The sequence below is a fragment of the Heterodontus francisci genome, chromosome 9, assembly GCF_036365525.1.
Source record: "Heterodontus francisci isolate sHetFra1 chromosome 9, sHetFra1.hap1, whole genome shotgun sequence".
NCBI lineage: Eukaryota > Metazoa > Chordata > Chondrichthyes > Heterodontiformes > Heterodontidae > Heterodontus > Heterodontus francisci.
This window is the reverse complement of record NC_090379.1, coordinates 109,734,087-109,755,420: the sequence shown is the minus strand read 5'-3', so window position 1 is coordinate 109,755,420 and position 21,334 is coordinate 109,734,087. Positions and strand designations below refer to the sequence as shown.

Sequence of the window (21,334 nt, the reverse complement as noted above, 5' to 3'; positions counted from 1 at the left end):
GAAGCCAATTCTTCCAGCATCGTAACCATGGGCTGCATTTTACAGACTCGTTGCCGATCTGGGTGGTGAGCTTCAAAGATGGCAGCTTGCACACGTGGGACTGACTGCACGGAGCCGCCATAATATTAACATGGCGGCTCATTTACATGGCCAGGCAGACTGCACCCCGCCCCCACCACCTATGGTGTGGGAGCGGGAAAGAAGTCCATCCTCAGCAATGGCGACCAGTGCCATTGTGCAGGTACCGACACCATATTCAAAGGGCTTGCAGCCCTTCAATGTAATTTAAACTTTTGAAGATACCTGATTGTTAAATAGTAAATGAAGTTATTACGACCCTCTCCCATCCCTCAATGGCCTTAAAATCTATTACTTGCACTCTCCCCCCACAAAAAACGTACCTTGTGATCCAGACCGTTCCCCCAAAGTTCATAAACTATGAACTTTACACTTTCCCAGCAACCACTATACCAATCAAAATCGTTTAACTGCGCTCCCCACCCCAACCCTGAAAACTCAACTGCTCCCCCCCCGCCAGCCATTGTTCCACCTCGGATCTACAAACAAGATCTGAAGGCACGGGAGTCCCGGCCACTGACCTCAATATCATTGTGGGACAACCGGCCGGAGCAGGTACGTCATGAATTCATTAATACCATTAATTCACAAATTTAACTCCTGCTCCTGTTGCCAAGCGGCAGGGGACCCGCCATGAGGCCTCACTGTCACAGGCAATATGGGCCGGATCTTCCTGGCGTCGAGGCCCGTGACGAGCTGCTCCCAGAGGCATTTTGCGGGCCCCACCGCCATGACCCCCGATGTCGGGGGTCATTAAAATTCAGCCCCATGAGTATGAGAAATCAGCTCTGCTGGTCTGGACACTATATCTGCATGCCAAATAATCAGCTTCCAAACAAGATCCTCTTCTCACCAGTTAAAGAAGGCACCCGATCACAAGGAGGACAGAGTAAATATTTGAAGGACACTCTGAAGACCTCATTGAAAAGAGGACAAATTGCTATCAGTGCATGGGAGGAACTTGCCACAAACCAAAACCATGTGGCAGTGCCTCATTCAACAAGCTGGAACACAGTCAGGAACTGACTGTATAAACTCTGCTTCAGAGAAGCAATGAAGTGGAAGGACAGAGAGAATAACCCTGGCTTGAGAACCCCCCACCCCTCGCACTCAGCTTCCTTGGGACAATTCCTGTCCTCTCTGCCCAAAGACCAGTGGATCCAGGATTGGCCTGCTGAGTCACCTGAGGACACACAATTCATGAAGCCTGTCAGATGTGATCCTCATTTCGAGGGACTGACAACAACAAAAGCACCCAAGTCCCTCTGAACATCAATATTTACAAGTTTCTCACCTTTTAAAAATATTCTGCTTTTCCATTGTTATGACCAAAGTGAATAAGCTCACACTTCCCCACATTATACTCCATCTACCACCTTGTTATACACTCACATAACTTGTCTATATATTTTTGCAGCCTCTTTGTTCATAGCTTACTTTCCCCCTAGCTTTTTATTGTCAGCAAACTTAGATACATTACTCTCTGTCTCTTCATCTAACTCATGAATATAAATTGTAAATAACTGTGGCCCCAGCACTGATCCTTGCGGCAATCCACTGTTCACACCCTACCAACTTGTAAATGCCCCATTTATCCAAACATTTTGTTCCCTGTCTATTAACCAATCCTCCATGCATGCGAATATATTGCCCCTAATTCCAAGAGCCCTTATCTTTGTGGCACCTTATCAAAAGCCTTTTTAGAAATCCAGATATACTACATCTACCGGCTTCCCTTTACCTACCTCCCCAAAAAAGCTCTAATAAATTTATCAAACACGATTTTCATTTGGTGAAACCATGCTGACTCTGTCTGATCGGAGTATGATTGTCCAAAGGCATTATTAAAACTTCCTTCATAATAGATTTTAGCACATTCCTGATGACTGATGTCAGGCTAACAGGCCTGTCATTCCCTGTTTTCTCTCTCCCTCCATTCTTGATTAGCGGTGTTACCTTTGTTAATTTCCAATCTACCAGGACTGTTTAAGAATCTAGGGAATGTTTCAAAAGGCTTGAGAATTCTAAATGTTGATGTTCAGAGGGACATGGGTGTACTCAGACAAGAAACATACAAAGTTAGCATGCAGGTACAGCAAGCAAATAGGAAGGCAAATTGCATGTTGGCCTTTATTGTAATGGAATTTCAGTTCAAGAATATGGAAATTTTGCTGCAATTTTATAATTTGGTACAATTTAACAATTTGGTAAGATAACACTTTGAGTACTGAGCACAGTTTTGGTCTCCATATCTAAGGAAGGATACAGTTTCAGTGGAGGCCATAGAGAAAAGGTTCACTAGATTGATTTCTGCGATGAGAGGGATGTCCCAGGATGAGAGGCTGAGTAAATTGGCCCTGAACACCCCGGAGTTTAGAAGGTCTGTGCTTTCCAACACTCCCTGGGGATTTCTAGGTTTATGTTTTCCAATAAAAGTCAACATTAAGGGCGGCACAGTGGCGCAGTGGTTAGCACCACAGCCTCACAGCTCCAGCGACCCGGGTTTAATTCTGGGTACTGCCTGTGTGGAGTTTGCAAGTTCTCCCTGTGTCTGCGTGGGTTTTCTCCGGGTGCTCCGGTTTCCTCCCACATGCCAAAGACTTGCAGGTTGATAGGTAAATTGGCCATTATAAATTGCCCCTAGTATAGGTGGTCGGGAAATATAGGAACAGGTGGGTATGTGGTAGGAATATGGAATATGGAATTAGTGTAGGATTAGTATAAATGGGTGGTTGATGGTCGGCACAGACTCGGTGGGCCGAAGGGCCTGTTTCAATGCGGTATCTCTAAAAAAAAAATTATCTCTGAGAACAAAGAATTTGAAATGCTCGGAACAATCCTCAACCTCAGCTCTTCACATATCTTTCCTTCGCATCTTCCTCAAGCTTTTACTAGGTGACAAGGGTCCAAAATGTAGAGGGCACCGAAGATGGCTCTCACGTGTTCAACAAATATCTTGTGTGAATGTTTTCTGTGGCAATGTGTAACTGAGCAGTGTTCAACAACTATGCATCAAAAAACAAGTATCGCCCTAAAAATGACGCACTGCAGTGTTCCTGCACTACAAGTATCGAGACCTCTGCACTCGTATTGGGTAAGGTAGCATTGCAGTTATGTTACTGGACGAGTAACCTAGAGGCCTGGACTAATGTTCTGGAAATTATGGGCTGCATTTTAAGAGTCCACCACCAAAGTAGGCAGTGGACATAAAAAAATGCAGCTCACCCGCACAGGCACCACATCACGGAGCCGCGGTGATTTCAAACGTGGCAACTCACTTCCATGGCTGCCGCCCGCCACCCAGGATGGCGTGGAGGGGGCAGGCGAGCCGCTGCAGCTAATGGCGTGCAGCGTCTATGCGCCAGAGCCAATTTTAAATGGCTTCCAGTCCTCGATGGACATTTAAAATTTAAAGGACTGGGTAAATGAACGTTTAGCAGAAATCAATTACATTACCTTTCCGAACATTTTCCCAACCCTCCCAATGGCATGTCAAAACCTTCCCGCTCTTTTCCTCCCCGGAATTTGTATATTGAGAATTTGACCTTTCCACCAATACAAAGTTCAGCACCTTTACCCTTTACCCCTTCCCATCAGCCCCCACCCCCCCAACCAATCGACAGCGATATCACCCCACCCCCACCCGCTCCCACAGGCACAGAGAAAGAAGCCTCCTCTCCACTGGTGTTGCATCACGTTTCCCCGAGTGGGCATTTGAAGACACGGCATTGTTGGCCGCCTGAATGAAGATTGATGCATCAATTAAGGAGGCAACAGGACCCTCATTAAAGCAGTTATGTAAATTAGTTTACATATTGAACTGGGAGTCCAGGCGTCAAGCAGTGAGGTGGCCGCCACGAGGCCTTGCCACCACCCCCGAGATTGGGACGGGTTTTGCTGCAGTTGGCGGTGGTGTTGGCGACCCTCTACCATACCAATCTTCATTACCCGCCCTCCCACCATTTCTGACGGTGGAGGGGCTTTAAATTCCAGCCCGATGAGATCAAATCCCACCACAGCAATTGGAAAGTTAAATCCAGTAAATTAAGCAATTCTGGGATTAAAAAGCTTGTATCAGTAATAGTGACCATGAAACTACCAGATTGTCAAAATGAACTCAACTAGTTCATTAATATCCTTTAGGGAAGGAGGCCTGCTATCCTGACTTGATTTACCGAGACGTGACTCCAGGCCCTCTGAACTGGCATCAAAAAAACATTCAGTTATATATAAGTGCGACGACAATGTATATTAAGAATAAAACCGGATGGAACAACCAGCATCATTAAGGGCGGCACAGTGGCGCAGTGGTTAGCACCACAGCCTCACAGCTCCAGCGACCCGGGTTCAATTCTGGGTACTGCCTGTGCGGAGTTTGCAAGTTCTCTCTGTGTCAGCGTGGGTTTCCGCCGGGTGCTCCGGTTTCCTCCCACCTCCAAAAGACTTGCAGGTTGATAGGTAAATTGGCCATTGTAAATTGCCCCTAGTGTCGGTAAGTGGTAGGAGAATGGTGGGGATGTGGTAGAGAATATGGGGTTAATGTAGGATTAGTATAAATGGGTGGTTGTTGGTCGGCACAGACTCGGTGGGCCGAAGGGCCTGTTTCAGTGCTGTATCTCTAAATAAAACTCTAAAAAACTCGGCATTGGTCTCAGATGAAGACACACCCAGACCAGTCAACCCTGCAAAGTCCTCCTCACTAAAATGTGTTAAAATTGATGACCTATTCAGTAAATCATACCTTTCACCCAACAGCCTGGACTCTGCTGTCACCAACCAGATGGACCAGCGCATTTGAATTTAGGAGTGTGTGTCCTCAACATTGCCTCAACAATTAGGAGTATCATTGTGAGAGATATTTTGGAGAAGAGTGCTTATATTTTGATTGACGTTCATATTGTGTTTGACAGTGGCATACGTAAGTCTGAAATTAGATTACTGAACTTAAATAAAATCAAATATACAGGGGCCGGTTGGCTAAGATAGATTGGGAAATTAGATTGAAAGGTATCGTGGTAAATTAGCAATGGCAAAGATTTAAAGAAATGTGTCATCGTTTCGATGGGCATTCATTTTGTTGAGAAATAAAAAAATCATTGGTAGAAGTGATCCATCCATGGGTAACTAAACAAACTAAGGAGAGTATTATATTAAAAGAAGAGGCTGATAATGTTGCTGAGAAGAGCAGTAAGGCTATGAAACCAGGAAAGGATAAGCAAAAGCTGATGAGGAGGAACAAAATAGAATGAGAGTAAACTAGCAAGAAAAACTCAAACAGGTTGTAAGAACTTATGTAACGATGTATAAAGGAAGCGATTAGTAAAACTAAACGTAAATCCCTTAAACGCTGAGACAGGAGAAATTATAATGGGCGTAAGGAAATTTCAGAGACAATAAACAAATATTTTGTATCTCTCTTCACAGTAGAAGACACAATGATATAACAGAAGTGGTGGGGAACCAGAATCTAATGACAGTGAGGAATGCGAAATCATTAATATTAGTAAAGAAAAAGTACTGGAAAAAATAATGAGACTTAAAGCTGACAATTCCCGAAACTATATCTTAGGGTTTTGAAAGAGATGGGTGCAGAGATAATGGACGTGTTTGTTGTGATCTTCCAAAAAGTTCTACATTTAGGAACAGTCCACGTGGATTGTAAGGTTACAAAAGTACCACGGCTATTCAAGAAAGGAGGGAGAGTGAAAACAAGAGACTACAGGTCAGTTAGCCTGAAGTCGGGAAAATACTGGAATCTATTATTAAGGAACTGGTAACGAGGCACTTAAAAATACATCATATGATTAGATATAGAATCAGCATGTTATTCTGAAAGGGAAATGGTATTTGACAAATCTATTCGAAATTCTGAGGACATAAGTAACAGGATACATAAAGGAGAACTGGTGGATGTATAATATTTGGATTTTCAAAAGGCATGCTGTAAGGTGCCACACAATAGATTGATATACAAGATGAGGTCTCCTGGGGGTAATATATTAACCTGGATGGAGGATTGCTTAAAGGACTGAAAACAGGCAGGCTTTTAGGAATTGGGTGCCATAAGGATCAGTGCTAAGGCCTCAACCATTTACAGTCTATAATTAATGACTTAGATGAGGGGACCAGCTGTAATGTCTCCAAATTTGCTGATGGCACAAAGCTAAGTGGAAAGAAAACCATAAGGAGGACACAAGGGGAAGCATTTTTCCTCCTGAAGTGGGAAAGAGATGTCAGGCGTATTTCCAGGTGCCAAACCAGTCCGGGGCTGAGGGAGTGGGGTGAAGGGCAGTCAATGTGATTTTCATGGCGACACCCCCTTAATTGGCCAGGAGACAGGCTCACCATCCAATTAAGGATGACAGATCATCAGATAATCAGTTTTTCGTGTTGTCGGTCGAGTGATAAATAATGGCCAGGACACCAGGAAAACACAACACAAGAACAGCAAGTACTTAATTTACTGAAATTCACTTTGGTATGTTCTCATGTCATGAAAACCATTGTATAAATGCAAGTGCTTTCCTTTAAAGATCCTTTTCTTGAATAAACGCCATGGGATATTTTATGTACATCTGGGAGGACTGACTGGGCCTCAGTCTCTCATCTTAACTAAAAGGCAGCACTCCAGCAATGTAGCACTCCCTCAGTACTACACAGAAGTATCAGCCTTAATTTTTTACTTAAGCCCTGAAGTGGGGCTTCAACATAATACCTTTGAAACTGAGACACGTTGGTGCTAACAGTGAGCCAAGGCAGACACTAATAGAAAAACAACCAACAACTTGCATTTACATCGCACCTTTAACGTAGAAAAGCATCGCAAGTTGTTTTTCAGAGGAAGAATCATACAAACAATGGCATTGAGTTAAAAGTGATATTAAGAAGGGTGACCAAAAACCTGGTGAAGGAGGTGGGTTTTAGGCAGGGTGGGAGATACAGAAGAGGGAGATACAGAAGCAGAGGGGTTAAGGGAGGGAAATCCAGAGTATGAAGGCTTGGCCACCAGAGTTGGTCAAATGGAGAGGGAGGTGCACAAAAGACCAAAGTCAGAGTAAAGCACAATTCTGTGGTGGGATAGAAGGTGTGGAGTGACAGAGATAGGGACATTGAAGCTGCAAAAGAATTTAAACATGGGGTGATCATTTTAAATTTCAGTCATGGAAGGAACAGAGACCAATGTAGGTCAACAGGGACAAGGATACCAGGTGTAAACAATTAGGTGTGGGTTAGGATATGGGCTGTAGATTTTCAGATAAGCTGAAGTTTGTAGAACATGGAGGATGGTAACCTGGCTGGGGGAGCAGTAGAATAACTGAATCTGAAAGTGAGAAAGGCTTGAACCCTCTCTAAAAACCCATCTCTTTAGTGGAGCTTCGGTCATCCCTCCTCACCTCTCATTCTTTTGCTCAGCGTCATCTTCTTTATGTCTCAGTGAGGCACCTTGGGATATTGTTCTATGTTATAGCTGGTGCAGAAATACAAGTTGTTGTTCCGACAAACTGGTGTCTACAGGTATCATCATCTACAATGTATAAGCCCTTTATGATTACTTATTATAATAGAAAATGAGGTTTTCAAAAAGTTTTTTTTAATATCCTGAATTTTCTTCATTTGCAAAGCAGAGAAATGATTTTTTAAAAACTTTTTCTGTGTTCAAAGCACAAGAAAAATACACTACAAATTGTCTAACAATTACAGAACTTTTATATTGAATTTAAAGGACATGGTCCATAGAAAATTTCAATGCCATTGATCAAAAATATCCCTCTCTCAGGGTGATAGTCAATTATATTTTATTTGGAATAACTTCATTTAACACAGTGTCAGCTCTAGTTAATTATTTTTATGCCATGACGGGCATGTGCAATTTCACATGATTGAACAAACAATTGGGGGCAATGAACTGTAATTAATATTAATGATGATGTACCTGGCATCTCATTACTGATTTCCCTCTTGTATAAAAACATGGCTCCTCTTAATGTTTCATGCAATCAGACAGAGTTATTGTCTCCAGCACCAACAGAAACCATCACATCTCACAGAAGATGCGTGAACCAACAATATTGCATCAGATAGAAGACGTTTACTATGCAGTTCTTGCAGTTGTTGGAATTCTTGGTAAGCCAATTAACCAGTTAATGTAAGAAAACATCTTTTGAAAGGTAAATTTATCCATATTATTTTGACTTTTTTTTTCAATTTTTAAAATTCTCTTTAAAACCGTATTTTGGTAATTACAGATTTCAGTTATTAGGATAAATGCCAGATGTTTTCAATAAATATTTTGAGTGATTCGACTGATTCATGAACAAGCCATAAAACGGAACTGTTTATCCAGGAAAATGCCGTTATAATTGTTTCCATCGGAAGATTCAATACTAAATGTTGGTGTGAAGTGTGTTCAGAAATGATGGGTTTTTGTGAAATAACTGGCACCATATCCAAGACTTACTTTTGACTAGATATATTCTCCTTGACCCTTACTGGGATCATACTTTGAGCAGATAGCCTGGCTCTATCTTATCAATAACTGAACAACCAGGGCTGTGTCTCTTCAGCTGTCAGGACATGTCCAATTTTAAAACTAGAGTTCGTCAACCATCAGCCCCTCTTCCATTATCTCATCTTCCTGCTCCCCTCACACACTTTTAACTCTGTTGTTACAGCAAAACCTGAATAAATTCTGAAGTTCACCTTCTTCAGTTATCCAAGTCTGCTCTTGCACTCTGATATTTGTTAGTAAAGAAATGATAGCATGAATCCTAAGTTCCAAAATAGTTATTGATGTTTGAAACATAGCTGCAGAACAAAATGCTGACACAGCTATAAATGATTCAATGGACTTAATGTTGTGAAGCATGCATGGTCATTATCACATTGCTGATGGTGGGAGCTTGCTGTGTGAAAACTGGCTTCTGCATTTCCTACATTATAACAGTGACTACACCTCAAAAGAAAAAGTACTTCATTGGCTGCAAAGCAATTTGGGGTGCCCTGAGTTTGTGAATGGGGCTATACAAATACAAGTCTCTTTTTTACTTACCACACATTTCTTCTCAATCTCGCGCTGTCTTTGAGATCATGATCCATAAATCTCAGGCTCTCTTCAATCCTTAGCTATAATTGCCTTGCTCCCTGTTATCAGTAGCCGTAGTTTCCTGTCTCTGACATCACTGTGTGTGACTCACTTGCTCTCTGACATCCCTATCTGGAACTAGATTTGTAAATGGATAGTCATGTCTAAACTAGTTGAACTTTTTGTGGAGGTAACTAACGTGGTACATAAGAGAGTCTCAGCTTTTCACTGTATCTACTAATAAGTTTGATGATGGAATAGAGAGTTGCATATCCAAATTTGCCGACGATATTAAATTAGATGCGAACAGAAAGTTTCAAAAGGAGATTAATTGAGCGAGAGAGCAAAACTATGTCAGATGGAGTTTAGCGTGGGAAAGTGTGAGGCCATTCAGTTCAAACCTAAGAAAGATATATCAAAATATTTCACACGGGGACAAGCTGGAACTGTGCATCAGAAGAGAGACATAGAGAAAAAATAATAATTAAATTGTTCAATGGAATGTTATCCTTTATTTCAAGGTTGATGGAATACGAATGGATCGAAGTTAAGTTACAGCTGTACAGAGCTCTGGTTCGACCCCATTTGGAGTAACTGCATTCAGCTCTGGGATCCTTACCTCAGGAAGGATATATTGACCTTGGAGGTGGTGCAGTGCAGAATCATAAGACTCATAGATGTGCTGAAAGGGTTAAATTATGGGCACAGGTTGCAAAGACCTGTATTCCCTTGAAAATAGTTGAAGAGTCAACTATTTGCAATGTTCAAGTTGTTTTAAAGGATTTGATAGGGTAAATAGAGAGGAACTAATTCTTCTGGTGGGGGAGTCCAGAACAAGGGGACACAACATTAAAATTAGTGCTAGACTGTTCAGGGGTGATGTGAGGAAGCACTTCCGAACACAAAGGGTAGTGGAAATCAAGAAATCTCTCCCCCCTCCCCCCCAAGAAAGTGCTGTTAACGCTCTGGCCATACCGCATTTCATAAATGAGACTGATAGACTGTCGTTAGACAAGGGTATTGAAGGTCACAGAACCGAGGCAGATAAATAAAGTTGAGTTACAGATCAGCCGTGATCTAATTGAATGGCAGAGCAAGTTTGCTGGGCTGAATGGCCAACTCCTCCTCTAAAGCCCACATGTTCCCATGGAATTCCCATGTTCTCTGAAATGGCTATCTATAGTTCCCTTACATTTCTCTATTTATTTCAGTTAACTCATTGGCCATTCTGATCCTGTCACGAGGAAAGTGCGGGCTCTCCAAATGTATCACCCACTACCTGGTGGCCATGGCAGTGGCAGATCTACTGGTCGTTTTCACTGATGTGATACTGTTTACAGTTATTCATATTCATTTCCCAGACACTTACCTGGACACCACTCCTGCACGTTCTTTTGTACTTGTCCTGCTGTATGCAGCCACAGACATTTCTGTCTGGTTCACTGTCGCTTTCACCTTTGATCGATTTGTTACAATTTGTTGCCTGAAAATGAGAACGAAATATTGCACAGAGAAAACTGTGACTGTGATTGTAACAACAGTGAGTGTGTTCTTCTGCTTGAAAAATATTCCTTGGTACTTTATATATGAACCTGAATATATCATTGACAATATACCCTGGGGGACAATTGAAACACTGAGCTTTTGTACTGAAGTTGCCTGGGTAACATTTCAAAGTCTCAGTATTATTTTAACCCCTTTCCTTCCATTCGGTCTGATTTTACTGCTCAATGCTCTGACTGTCAGACACATTTTAGTGGCCAGCAGAGTCCGCAGGAAACTACTGGATCACAGCAAGAGTGAGAATCACACTGACCCAGAGATGGAGAACCGAAGAAAATCCATCATTTTAATGTTCACCATATCTAGCAGTTTTATATTGTTATGGATGACAAATGTTGTATTTTTCCTTTATTGGCGAATTGCTGACATTTATTATTACACAGGTCCCCATGATCCTGCATATATCACTGAACAATCTGGCTACATGCTGCAGCTTTTGAGCACCTGCACCAACACCTGTATTTATGTAGTGACCCAGACTAAATTCAGAGAGCAGCTGAAGAATGTAGTCAAATATCCATTCACTGCTATTGTTAAATTAGTTCAATGATTAAAGCAGATCGCCTAAAAACAGAGCTACTTTTCTATCTCTGACTCTGGTGACAGGGCTTCTTCACCTATTTATTCTCCACACAATTCTGCAACAGATCACTGCATTTACTTTGTTTCCCTGACCATCAATCACCTCATCTCCTCTGGAGATCTTTCCCCCTGGTCTCCAGCCTCATGGCTCCCAACCCTGTGCATCCTGCTTCCCTTCCCAAGCTCCACAAACAGGGCTGCCCTGGTAGACCCATCGGCTGAGCCTGTTCTTTTCGCCTGGAATTTGATTCTTCCTATCTTGAGAATAGTTTGTCACTCCATGTCCAATCTCCAATAACCTATATCCGTGCCACATCTGACCCTCTTCATCACTTTAACACATTCCAGTTTCATCAGCTTTGCATTAAAATTCAACCCTTCCCCTCACTTTAACCAGGTCCACCCCCAAATCTTTCCTTCCCTTTCTCAACTTCACTGTCTTCATTTCGGGGAATAGGCCATCAGCCAATATCATGCGGGGAGACAGTGGCATAGTGGTAATGTCACTGGATGAGTAATGCGGAGGCCCAGGGGAATGTCCTGGGCTCATGGATTCAATTTCCACCATGGCAGCTGGTGGAATTTAAATTCAATTAATTCACAAATTTCATTAATTAATAAAGAATCTGGAATTGAAAACTAGTCTCAGTAATGGTGCCATGAACCTATAATTGAATGTTGTAAAACCCCATCTTGTTCACCAATGTCCTTTAGGGAAGAAAGTCTGCTGTCCTTACCTGGTCTGGCCTACATGTGACTCCAGATCCACAACAATGTGGTTGATTCTTAACTGTCCTCTGAAATGGCCTAACAAGTCACTCAGTTGTCAAGAACAAATAGGGATGGGAAACAAATGCTGGTCTTGCCAATGACACCTACCTCCCATGAAAGATTAATACAAGCACTGGGCTGAATTTTACTGGCCCCTCAATGCCGCGGGTCGTGGCACAGGGGCCTGTAATATTCTGTGGGGAGAGGCCCGCCTCGACGCCTGGCGTCGAGAAGGGCCTGCCGCTTATTAAAGACAGCGGGGGGACTTCGGTCCTGCCCCTTCACCGTTTGGCTGTGGCATCCCAATTAGCATATTCAAAACAGTACTTACCTCAGCAGATTTTGCAGCACACCGCCTCTCCAACCACACTTCCGTATTTCACATTTAACAGGAGGCTGTTACGTGCCATTCCCTTCATGAACAGAAAAGACGGTGGGTCGTCAGCATCAGACGGTTTTGCTATGGAAGGAAAGTTCTGGTATTCAGGGGTCTCACTCTGCATACTGGAAGGGAGGAGGGAGAGAGGATATTCAGGGGTCACTCTCTACATTCTTAAAGGGAGGAGGGAGGGACATATTCGGGGTCTCGCTCTGCATACTGCAAGGAAAGGGGGTGACTAGAGAAGTCTCAGCTCTGCATTCCGAAAGGGAGGAGGGAGGGGATCTGGGATTACTGGAGGGAAAGCTCTGCAGGCATGAAGGGAGGTACTGTGTACCCTCCCTCCATAAACAGTGGACGCTTTGCGTTTGCTTGTCTGTGTGAAGGAGCAACGGCACTCTAATCACCCTAATGTGTGGTGAGGGTGCCAGAAAAGTGAGGAGCATTGCAGTTATATCGATGGTGGGGGAAATCAGTGCAGCTGGTAGGATCTTTATGTGGTCATGCTGTGCCACTCTGAGCTGGAGCCAAAATCAACAGGCAGGTGCAGTCCACATAGAGGCCCCTGGTCATGAGCAGCAGCCCCCAAGGGGAACTCTCCATTACAGTCGCCATGCATCTACAGGCCCCACATGACATGCCATTGGATGTCAGAACACACGTGTCAGAGGCGATTGCATATGTGGAGAGGGTGGTCACACCTCTCTGTGCCCTGCTAGAAGATGACCTGCAGCCCATGGGCTTCGGTGGACATCCTGTGCCTGCAGTCCTCATAGTGGGAGAGGTTCTCAAGCTTGACGACTATGCAGCTTTTCAGGGGACCATCGGAGACCTTTATGGGGTCACACAGTCAGTAATGCATCTCTGCATCAGGGAGGTCACCGATGCCCTGCACCAGAGGGCCAGTGAGTATGTCCGCTTCAGGATGGACTCTCACAGCCAGCACAGAGGGCCGTCAGTTTCAGCACCATTGCCGGAGAACCATAGGATTTAATGTTCATAGGTTGCACCCATGTGGCCAGCAGTCCTCCCGCCAGGCTACCACATGCAGAGGTCACCATTAAAGTAATCCTCTCAATCAAGGTGAAGCTGGTAGGTTATAACCGGAGATGCTTCTTGCAAATCTGTGTCTGCTTCTCAGGCAGCTGCCATGACACCTGGGCCCGGTGCCAGTCGCATCTGCCACTGCTGTAGCTGTTCACTGAACTGGTTCAGATGAGGGGTGGCTTCTTGGAAGCAAGGGCTATCCCTTGCAGACATGGCTCCCGACACCAGTGAGAAACCCCACCACTGCTGCAGAGATGTACAACGCCAGCCACTGAGCTACAAGAGACACCATTGAGCAGGCGACTGACATGCTGAAAAAGCACTTCCAATGCATGGATAGAAAGGGTGATGGCCTGTACTAGGGGTCGAAAAGGCCAGCTCCTTTCTTTTGCTGCTCGCTGTGCTTTGCAGAACTACGCACCCAACATGGACCAGGCCTGGCATGATGAGGAGAGATTCAACAGGATTCCTCCTCAGAGAATGAGGATGCTGAGGACCGACAACAGCAAAGGCACATGGGAGGGCAGATAGCATCCAGGATCTTCATGCAGGGCTAGCAGTGAACTCGGGATGTACAGAAGTGGCTTATCAGGGAAAGGCTGTCTGCTCCATAGGAACCGACACGAGCTCTGCAAGCCACACATCACCCTCGCTCACCTGCTGTTCACCAGTCCACATCTGCAGCATCCCTATGTAAACCATTAGAGGCAGCAGCTGACTGAGCCAATGCCATGTCACTGCATCTGTGGAGATGCTCATGAGTAATGGTGGCATGGCAATGATGTTATTGCATACGTTGGTCTCCTGAAGGGCCAACCGTGCAAAGGGATATGACATTGGCACCACATACTGGCACACATCAGTCACACAGAGAAAAGGACACACATGAGGTGAGGAATATTTAGACATATTTACATTGCTGTGACACCTGTGCATTCCCATTTGTGTCTGTGTTCTCAGTAAACGCATGCGAGTGTCCCTTCTTGGTGCAACCTCTGTGCTAGCAGCCTGACTGGAGGAAGGCTGCTGATCTGATTGCCCTTTGGCTGTGGATGACGTTGGCATTTGTACTCTGTGCACACGAGGCCTAAAGGGCCCCGGCTGGCTGGGGGAGTGCTCGCTCATCCCCTTCCGGCATTGGATCCTTTGACGCCAGATGGCACCATGGCTACTCACCTCCTGTATCATCTCCAGCCAGACTGCCTTGTGCAGGCGGGAGGGCCTCTTCTTCCTGTCACTGGTGAAAAGTACCTCTCGCTTTGCCCGTACAGCCTGGAGGAGAGTGACCAAGGAGGCTTCGCTGCACTACGGGGCCACCCTAGATCATCCACCATCCTCGGCTTTTGGTGCAGTCCTTTAAATGCAAAGGTGACTACACCATGTAACTGCTCTAACTTCTGGCTGTATGGTTTGTCTTGCACATGTTTGAAAACCAATGCAGGAGTAATGAGGACCGCCCAAATCTCCAACCGATCGATATCCTGCTGTCTCCTCTGACGATCCTCATCACGATCCGCAAATCCACCAACCTTTGTGTTGTCCGCAAATTTACTAATCAGACCAGCTACATTTTCCTCCAAATCATTTATATATACTACAAACAGCAAAGGTCCCAGCACTGATCCCTGCGGAACACCACTAGTCACATCCCTCCATTCAGAAAAGCACCCTTCCACTGCTACCCTCTGTCTTCTATGACAGAGCCAGTTCTGCATCCATCTTGCCAGCTCACCTCTGATCCCGTGTGACTTCATCTTTTATACCAGTCTGCCATGAGGGACCTTGCCAAAGGCTTTACTGAAGTCCGTATTGACAACATCCACTGCACTTCCTTCATCAATCATCTTCGTCACTTCCTCAAAAAACTCGATCAAGTTCGTGAGACATGACCTCCCCTTCACAAAACCATGCTGCCTCTCGCTAATAAGTTTGTTTGTTTCCAAATGGGAGCAAATCCTGTCCCGAAGAATCCTCTCTCATAATTTCCCTACCACTGACGTAAGGCTCACCGGCCTATAATTTCCTGGATTATCCTTGCTACTCTTCTTAAACAAAGGAACAACATTGGCTATTCTCCAGTCACTGGGACCTCACCTGTAGCCAATGAGGATACAAAGATTTCTGTCAAGAGTAGGAAAAGAAACTTGCAAAGGATATCAAAATCAACACAAAAAGGTTTGGAATCATAGAATGATAACAGCACAGAAGGACACCATTCGACCCGTCGTGTGTGTGGCAGCTCTCTGAAAGAGAAACTCACCTAGTCCCAATCCCCTGCCTTTTCCCGTAGCCCTGCATTTTTTCTCTTCAGATAATTATCCAATTCTCTTTTGAAGGCTCTGGTTGTATCTGCCTCCACCACACTCCCAGTGCATTCCAGATCCTACTGTGTAATACAGTTTTTCCTCTTGTCATTTTTGGTGCTTTCGCCAATTACCTTAAATCAGTGACCTCTGGTTCTCAACCCTCCTGCCAATGGGAACAGTTTCTCCCTATCTACTCTGTCCAGACCCCTCCTGATTTTGAAAACATTGATCAAACCTGCTCTTAATCTTCCCGAAGCCCCAGCTTCTCCAATCTATTCACCTAACTGAAGTTCCTCATCCCTGGAACCATTCTGGTGAATCTTTTCTGCACTCTCTCCAGTGCCTTCACATCGTTCATAATGTGTGGTGCCCAATACAGTTGAGAGAATTTGACACAGTATTTACGTAACTACCTGCTTTGTCATGTCGGGTCTCTTCTCAATGTTATGTGCTTTTGGGTCTATTACCATTTTCTTTTCAAGCTTTTGACCAAACAAGCTTCGGCTAATTTGACATGCGTTGTCTACTCGACTAAAATCTTGCTGCTCTTAATTGGCGTCAGAAAAATATGTTTTTACTTCACAAAATCTAAACGCCTATTATTTATACTTCTGAAATTTAATGGTTGCAGTGTGTTGACATACACTGGGCTGAATTTCTGTCACACGTGCCAAAGCGCTTCCAGTAATAGGTACTAATTTCCCTGCTGTACAGAGCAGGGGGTTTATATTTACATTTGGAACAAGGAGTCATTAAGAGCAAAGTGGCTTCTTATAATGATGAAATTATAAATGAAAAAAGGAAATGGCAGGCATGTTAAATAATTATTTGCATCAGTATTTACAGCAGACGAAGAGGATAGCATGCTGTGCATCCCAAGGAACCTAATATTGAATAAGGGAAGGGGCTCACCAAAACTAATGGAAGCAAATTAACAGTAATGATGAAAATAATGGCACTACAGAGTGACAAATCCCTCGGTCTAGGTGCTTTTCTTCCCAAGGATTTAAAGGAAGGAGACGAAAACATTGCTGATGCCTTAACTATAATCTTCCAAAATAAAATCAGAAAATGCTGGAAATAAGTCAGGCAGCATCTGTGGAAAGAAAAACAGGCTTAACAGAAGAACAAAAGAAATAGGAGCAGGAATAGTCCATATTGCCCATCAAGTCTGCTCCATTTTTTAATACGATCATGGCTCAGCTTTGTCATGTTCACGAGAAGTGCAGTGATGAAAATACAGAATCCAAACTGAAGAGTTATAAAAATTGACTTTTTCATGTAAAAAGTGGACAATGTGCGGCAAAATGGCCACTGAAGGTCAAATGACCTGGCCCTGTATTTCCAAACTGTATTTTGTCTTTTAAGGATACGTTCCAAGCTAAGCTGTGTCATTTACACCCATATTCAACCCATCAAGATACATTTTTGACTTGAATGGGTTCTTCTGAAACAAAGAAGGTGTGCAGTCGCCACATTCTGGGCCATTGTTGTTCATCACCTGGAGGGGGATCGGCCTCTCTCAACAGAGGCAACATGTGAGAGAATTTTACCTTAGAAAGTAGCTCTCTGGGGAGAGAGGAAGAGAATCAGAACAACATCACAAGCCGAGAGCTGGGACACCCATCAAAAGCCAAAGAAGGAGCCCTGCTCTGAATTCTACCCTTCCGCTTGCTGCAGCAGAGAACTGAAAGTGATCACAATCTCCTGACTGAAATCTCAACAACCAGAAAAATTTACAAAAGACCCAGGCCTGCAACCTTAAAAGAGAAAGTGACCTCCAAGAAGATTCAACAGGTTTACCGTGAACCCCGAACACCTACCTCACTTCAAACCACTTACCCCTGTCCCTCGCTATCGTTTCTTTTCGTGTGTGTGTGTGTGCGTGTGTGTGTGTGTGAGGGAGAGAATGCATTTGTGAGGGCGGTTGTGACAATTTTGGGAGTGGGTATTGTTCAATAAATATTTCTTCTTTAGTTTTAAACCTACAAGAAAACATGTTAGCGTCTGTTTATTTGACAAATAAAAGACAAAGAGGTTAAACCCTAGTAACAAAACATTTGCTGTGGCCAGTCGTGAGGTGAAACAGTGAGAATTACCCACACCCCTTACCACCTGGTCGTAACAGCTTAGGCTTCAACTCCACTTTCCCCTGACTCCCATAACCCCTGATTCCCTGAGAGACAAAAAATCTGTCTATCTCAGTCTTAAATATATTCAATGATGAAGCATCCACAACCCTCTAGGGTAGAGAATTCCAAAGATTCACAATCCTTTGATTGAAGAAATTTCTCCTCATCTCAGTCCTAAATGATTTACCTTGAGACTGTGCCCCCATGTTCTAGATTCCCCAGCCAAACAAACTCTGTGTCCACCTGTCAAGCCCCTTCAGAATATGTATGTTTCAAAGAGATTACCCACTCATTCTTCTAAACGCCAGAGAATATAGGCCCAATTTACTCAGCCTCTCATTATAGGCCAACCCTCTCATCCCAGGGACAAATCCAATGAACATTGGCTGTACTGCCTCCAAAGCAAGTATATCCTTCCGTAAATATGGAGACCAAAATTGCACACAGAATTCCAGGTGTGGTCTCACCAAAGACTTGTAAAATTGTCACAGTACTTAGAGCCACTGAGTCTTTTACAACACAGGAAGAGCCATTTGGCCCATTGAGTCCATGCCAGCTCACTACGAAGCTATTCAGTCATTTTCACGCCTGAGCTTAATCACAGTAGCTCTGCAAGTCTGTTTCCTTCAAGTGGCCAACAAATTTCCTTTTGAAGTCTTTAGTCATGTACTCCAGACCCCTTGCAATAAAAGCAACATGCCATTTGCCTTCCTAATTGCTTGCTGTACCTGCATGTTAACTTTCTATTTCTTGGGCTCAAGGGTTCTGCTGAGTAGTACCTTTCCACTGGTACTGGTTCTCACCTTCCAGGGAAGTGGACTCACAGCTTGTCTTTACACCAAGACTGTACCAGCTGAAACCTGAACGAGGTGACCCCGCTACACTGATCTGGGAGGATTTAGATTGGTGACCCTCAATAACAAGCCATGTTTCAAGTCCTCAATGGCGCAATATGCAGATGAATGAGGCACATGTGCACATCAACGGCTTTGGAGGTGGATGAAAGCTGCAGTGGGATTCATACTCTCCAGTCATCATGGCTTGAATGCAAATGGGTAAAGAATGCCTATCCATCAAGGTTATGCAGTTGTCGAATGTGCACAGAGTAGCTCACTGTCATTCAGGCCCCCACCTGCTAAGAATGAGGCACATTAATTTCAAATTGTTGTTGGGAAGAAGAGAAGGCTTGTTACAAGGGGGAGCCAGACCCCTGGCTGGGAAGACATTTTTGCATATTAACAGACTGCGTTGGAACAAAGGAGCTATCCCCTGCTCCAATACAATCCACTAACAGATCTGGTCAAACCAGTTAGTCACATGACTAACCTACTTGGCAGACTGGGTTTTTTTTCTGAATTGTACAGTGTTTGAACTGAGAGTTTGAGCAGAAAGCTATTTGCTCCTGGTCTGAAGCAGACCTCCTCTCCTGTCCTGTCTGCTCCCATTACTTTCTCACGGAACTCCAAAATCGACTGAAGGACATGAACCCCAACAGAGAAAAGTCTCCTACAGTGAACAAGGTTTAAGAAGAATTCTGTACAGCAAAGATAAGCAGGATCTACCTACAAGCAAGGACTCTACAGTAAGAGCGAAGAACCGTAACAACAACTCTTCAGATATTGCCTCAAACCTTTCCATTTAATTTTTCTTCTGCTTTTTTCTGTCTCTATTTGCATATGTGCAGCGTGTATGCATGCTAGTGTGGGCGCATCGAGTATCCATAGGCGTGAGCCAAATTAAAGTTTAAGTTTAATAAAATTTAATCTGTCCTCTTTGAACCTGAGAAAGCCTGCTTGTGCTCATTTCTTTGCCTTATAATTGGAAAGTGGTGAACAAGGAACACCAAGGGGGAGCTAAAAACACAGTGTGTTTAAAAATAAAACCCTGTTACAGTAAGACCAGGCGAAGGCTGAAAGTGCACCCTAGACCACTTTCTCACCTGGTTGTAACACTCATGTTAAAAGATGACACACACTGCCCACTGCCAGGGAGAGCAAAAAGCCGTCCAGCAATGGACAAGTGGTGTCGGAGAGAGGTCTCAGGTCACAAATCTGCATGTAGACGGTGATTGCCTAATGGTCACTGAGCTCTTGGATTTGGGATAGAATTAACTCCCCAGCAGCAGCATCCATGACAGAGCAGTCCTTTTCAGGGTCCCCTCTGCTCAGCTCTCTTATGATAGGGACTAGAAAGGATACCTCAAAAATAGGCTGTTCCACACTGTCCTGACTGGGGAGCCTCAACCTGTGGGACCACCATCCTTGTGGTCGAAAACACACACAAGCAAACAAAAAATGCAAGAAAGTCTGTATCTGGAATGTGCACTCCCTGATGTACAATCAAAACAGTGAATGCCCTGAAAGGAGAATTGCCATAGTTTCTCAGGAGCTTGTGAGATATAACATTGATGTTTCTGCTCTCAGTGAAACCCGACCCCCTGAAGTAGGCCAATTTAAAGAGTAAGGAGGAGGATAGACTTTCTTCTGCAAAGTGAAACCAGAGGAAGATATTCCTTTCCACGGAGTTGGGTTTGACATCAAAATAAGAATCACAGATATACTTATGGAACTTCCAGTTGGCATTAATGAATGGGTCATGAGCCTACGCCGTCAGCTTAGTTGTAACCGATGGGCCACAATTATCAATGCTAATGCTCCCACTTTCGATTCTACTGATGAAACCAAAGAGCTCTTTCATGCAGATCTGGATTCTGTACTAGCAGTACTCTTAAAACAAGACAAATTTATTATACTGGTTGATTTTAGTGCCATATTTGGACACAACTGGACCATCTGGAAGGGCACCATCGAGAAAGTAGGAATGAGGAAATTAAATTACAACGGTTTCCTCCTCTCCAAGAGCGTTGAACATGGGCTCACCATCACATTCACACTCATTCAGCAGAAAGATAAATACAAGACAATGTGGAAATATCCCTGATCCAAACATTGGCACCTCTTGGACTCAGTCATCGTCCGAGCCAGGATCGGAAGGATGTGATTCTCACCCGATCTGTGCAGAGTGCAAATGACTGCTGGACAGACTACAGACTTGTACACTGCATCAGGAGCATACGCCTTGCACCCAGACACCGAAGATCCTCAAAGAAATCCAGGAGGAGATATAACATCCATACACTCTGGGATGTACAAACCAGAGATAAATTCCAACTCTCTTCCTGCCTTGCTCTCACAGGCTCCAGTGATGCAAGTGTGGAAGGGCTTTGAGACAAGATACAATCTGCCATCCGAGGGACATGTACCCAGATCATTGGATTTCAATCTGGTAGGAAACTAAACTGGTTCAAAAAGAATGATATAGAAACATACAAACTTCTCGATCAGAAATTCCTAGCCTTGTTTATATGTCAAAATCAGCCTAGATCACAGTCGAA

At 44.0% G+C, this 21,334-nt stretch overlaps 1 protein-coding gene across 1 annotated transcript; it reads left to right on the top strand.

The window, feature by feature from the left end:
- Positions 1-8,129: 8,129 nt before the first annotated feature.
- On the top strand, positions 8,130-11,273 carry LOC137373513 (probable G-protein coupled receptor 139). Its single transcript, XM_068038385.1, has 2 exons — positions 8,130-8,202; positions 10,372-11,273. The coding sequence occupies exons 1-2, from the start codon at positions 8,130-8,132 to the stop codon at positions 11,271-11,273; spliced, it is 975 nt and encodes a 324-aa protein (XP_067894486.1).
- Positions 11,274-21,334: the final 10,061 nt, after the last annotated feature.

What these genes read in the sequence shown, in the direction of transcription:
- LOC137373513 (XM_068038385.1), top strand. Translation starts at nt 8,130, where the DNA reads ATGCGTGAACCAACAATATTGCATCAGATAGAAGACGTTTACTATGCA. An exon ending in TGCAGTTGTTGGAATTCTTG is followed by an intron (nt 8,203 to 10,371) that starts GTAAGCCAATTA and finishes TATTTATTTCAG; the next exon opens with TTAACTCATTGGCCATTCTG.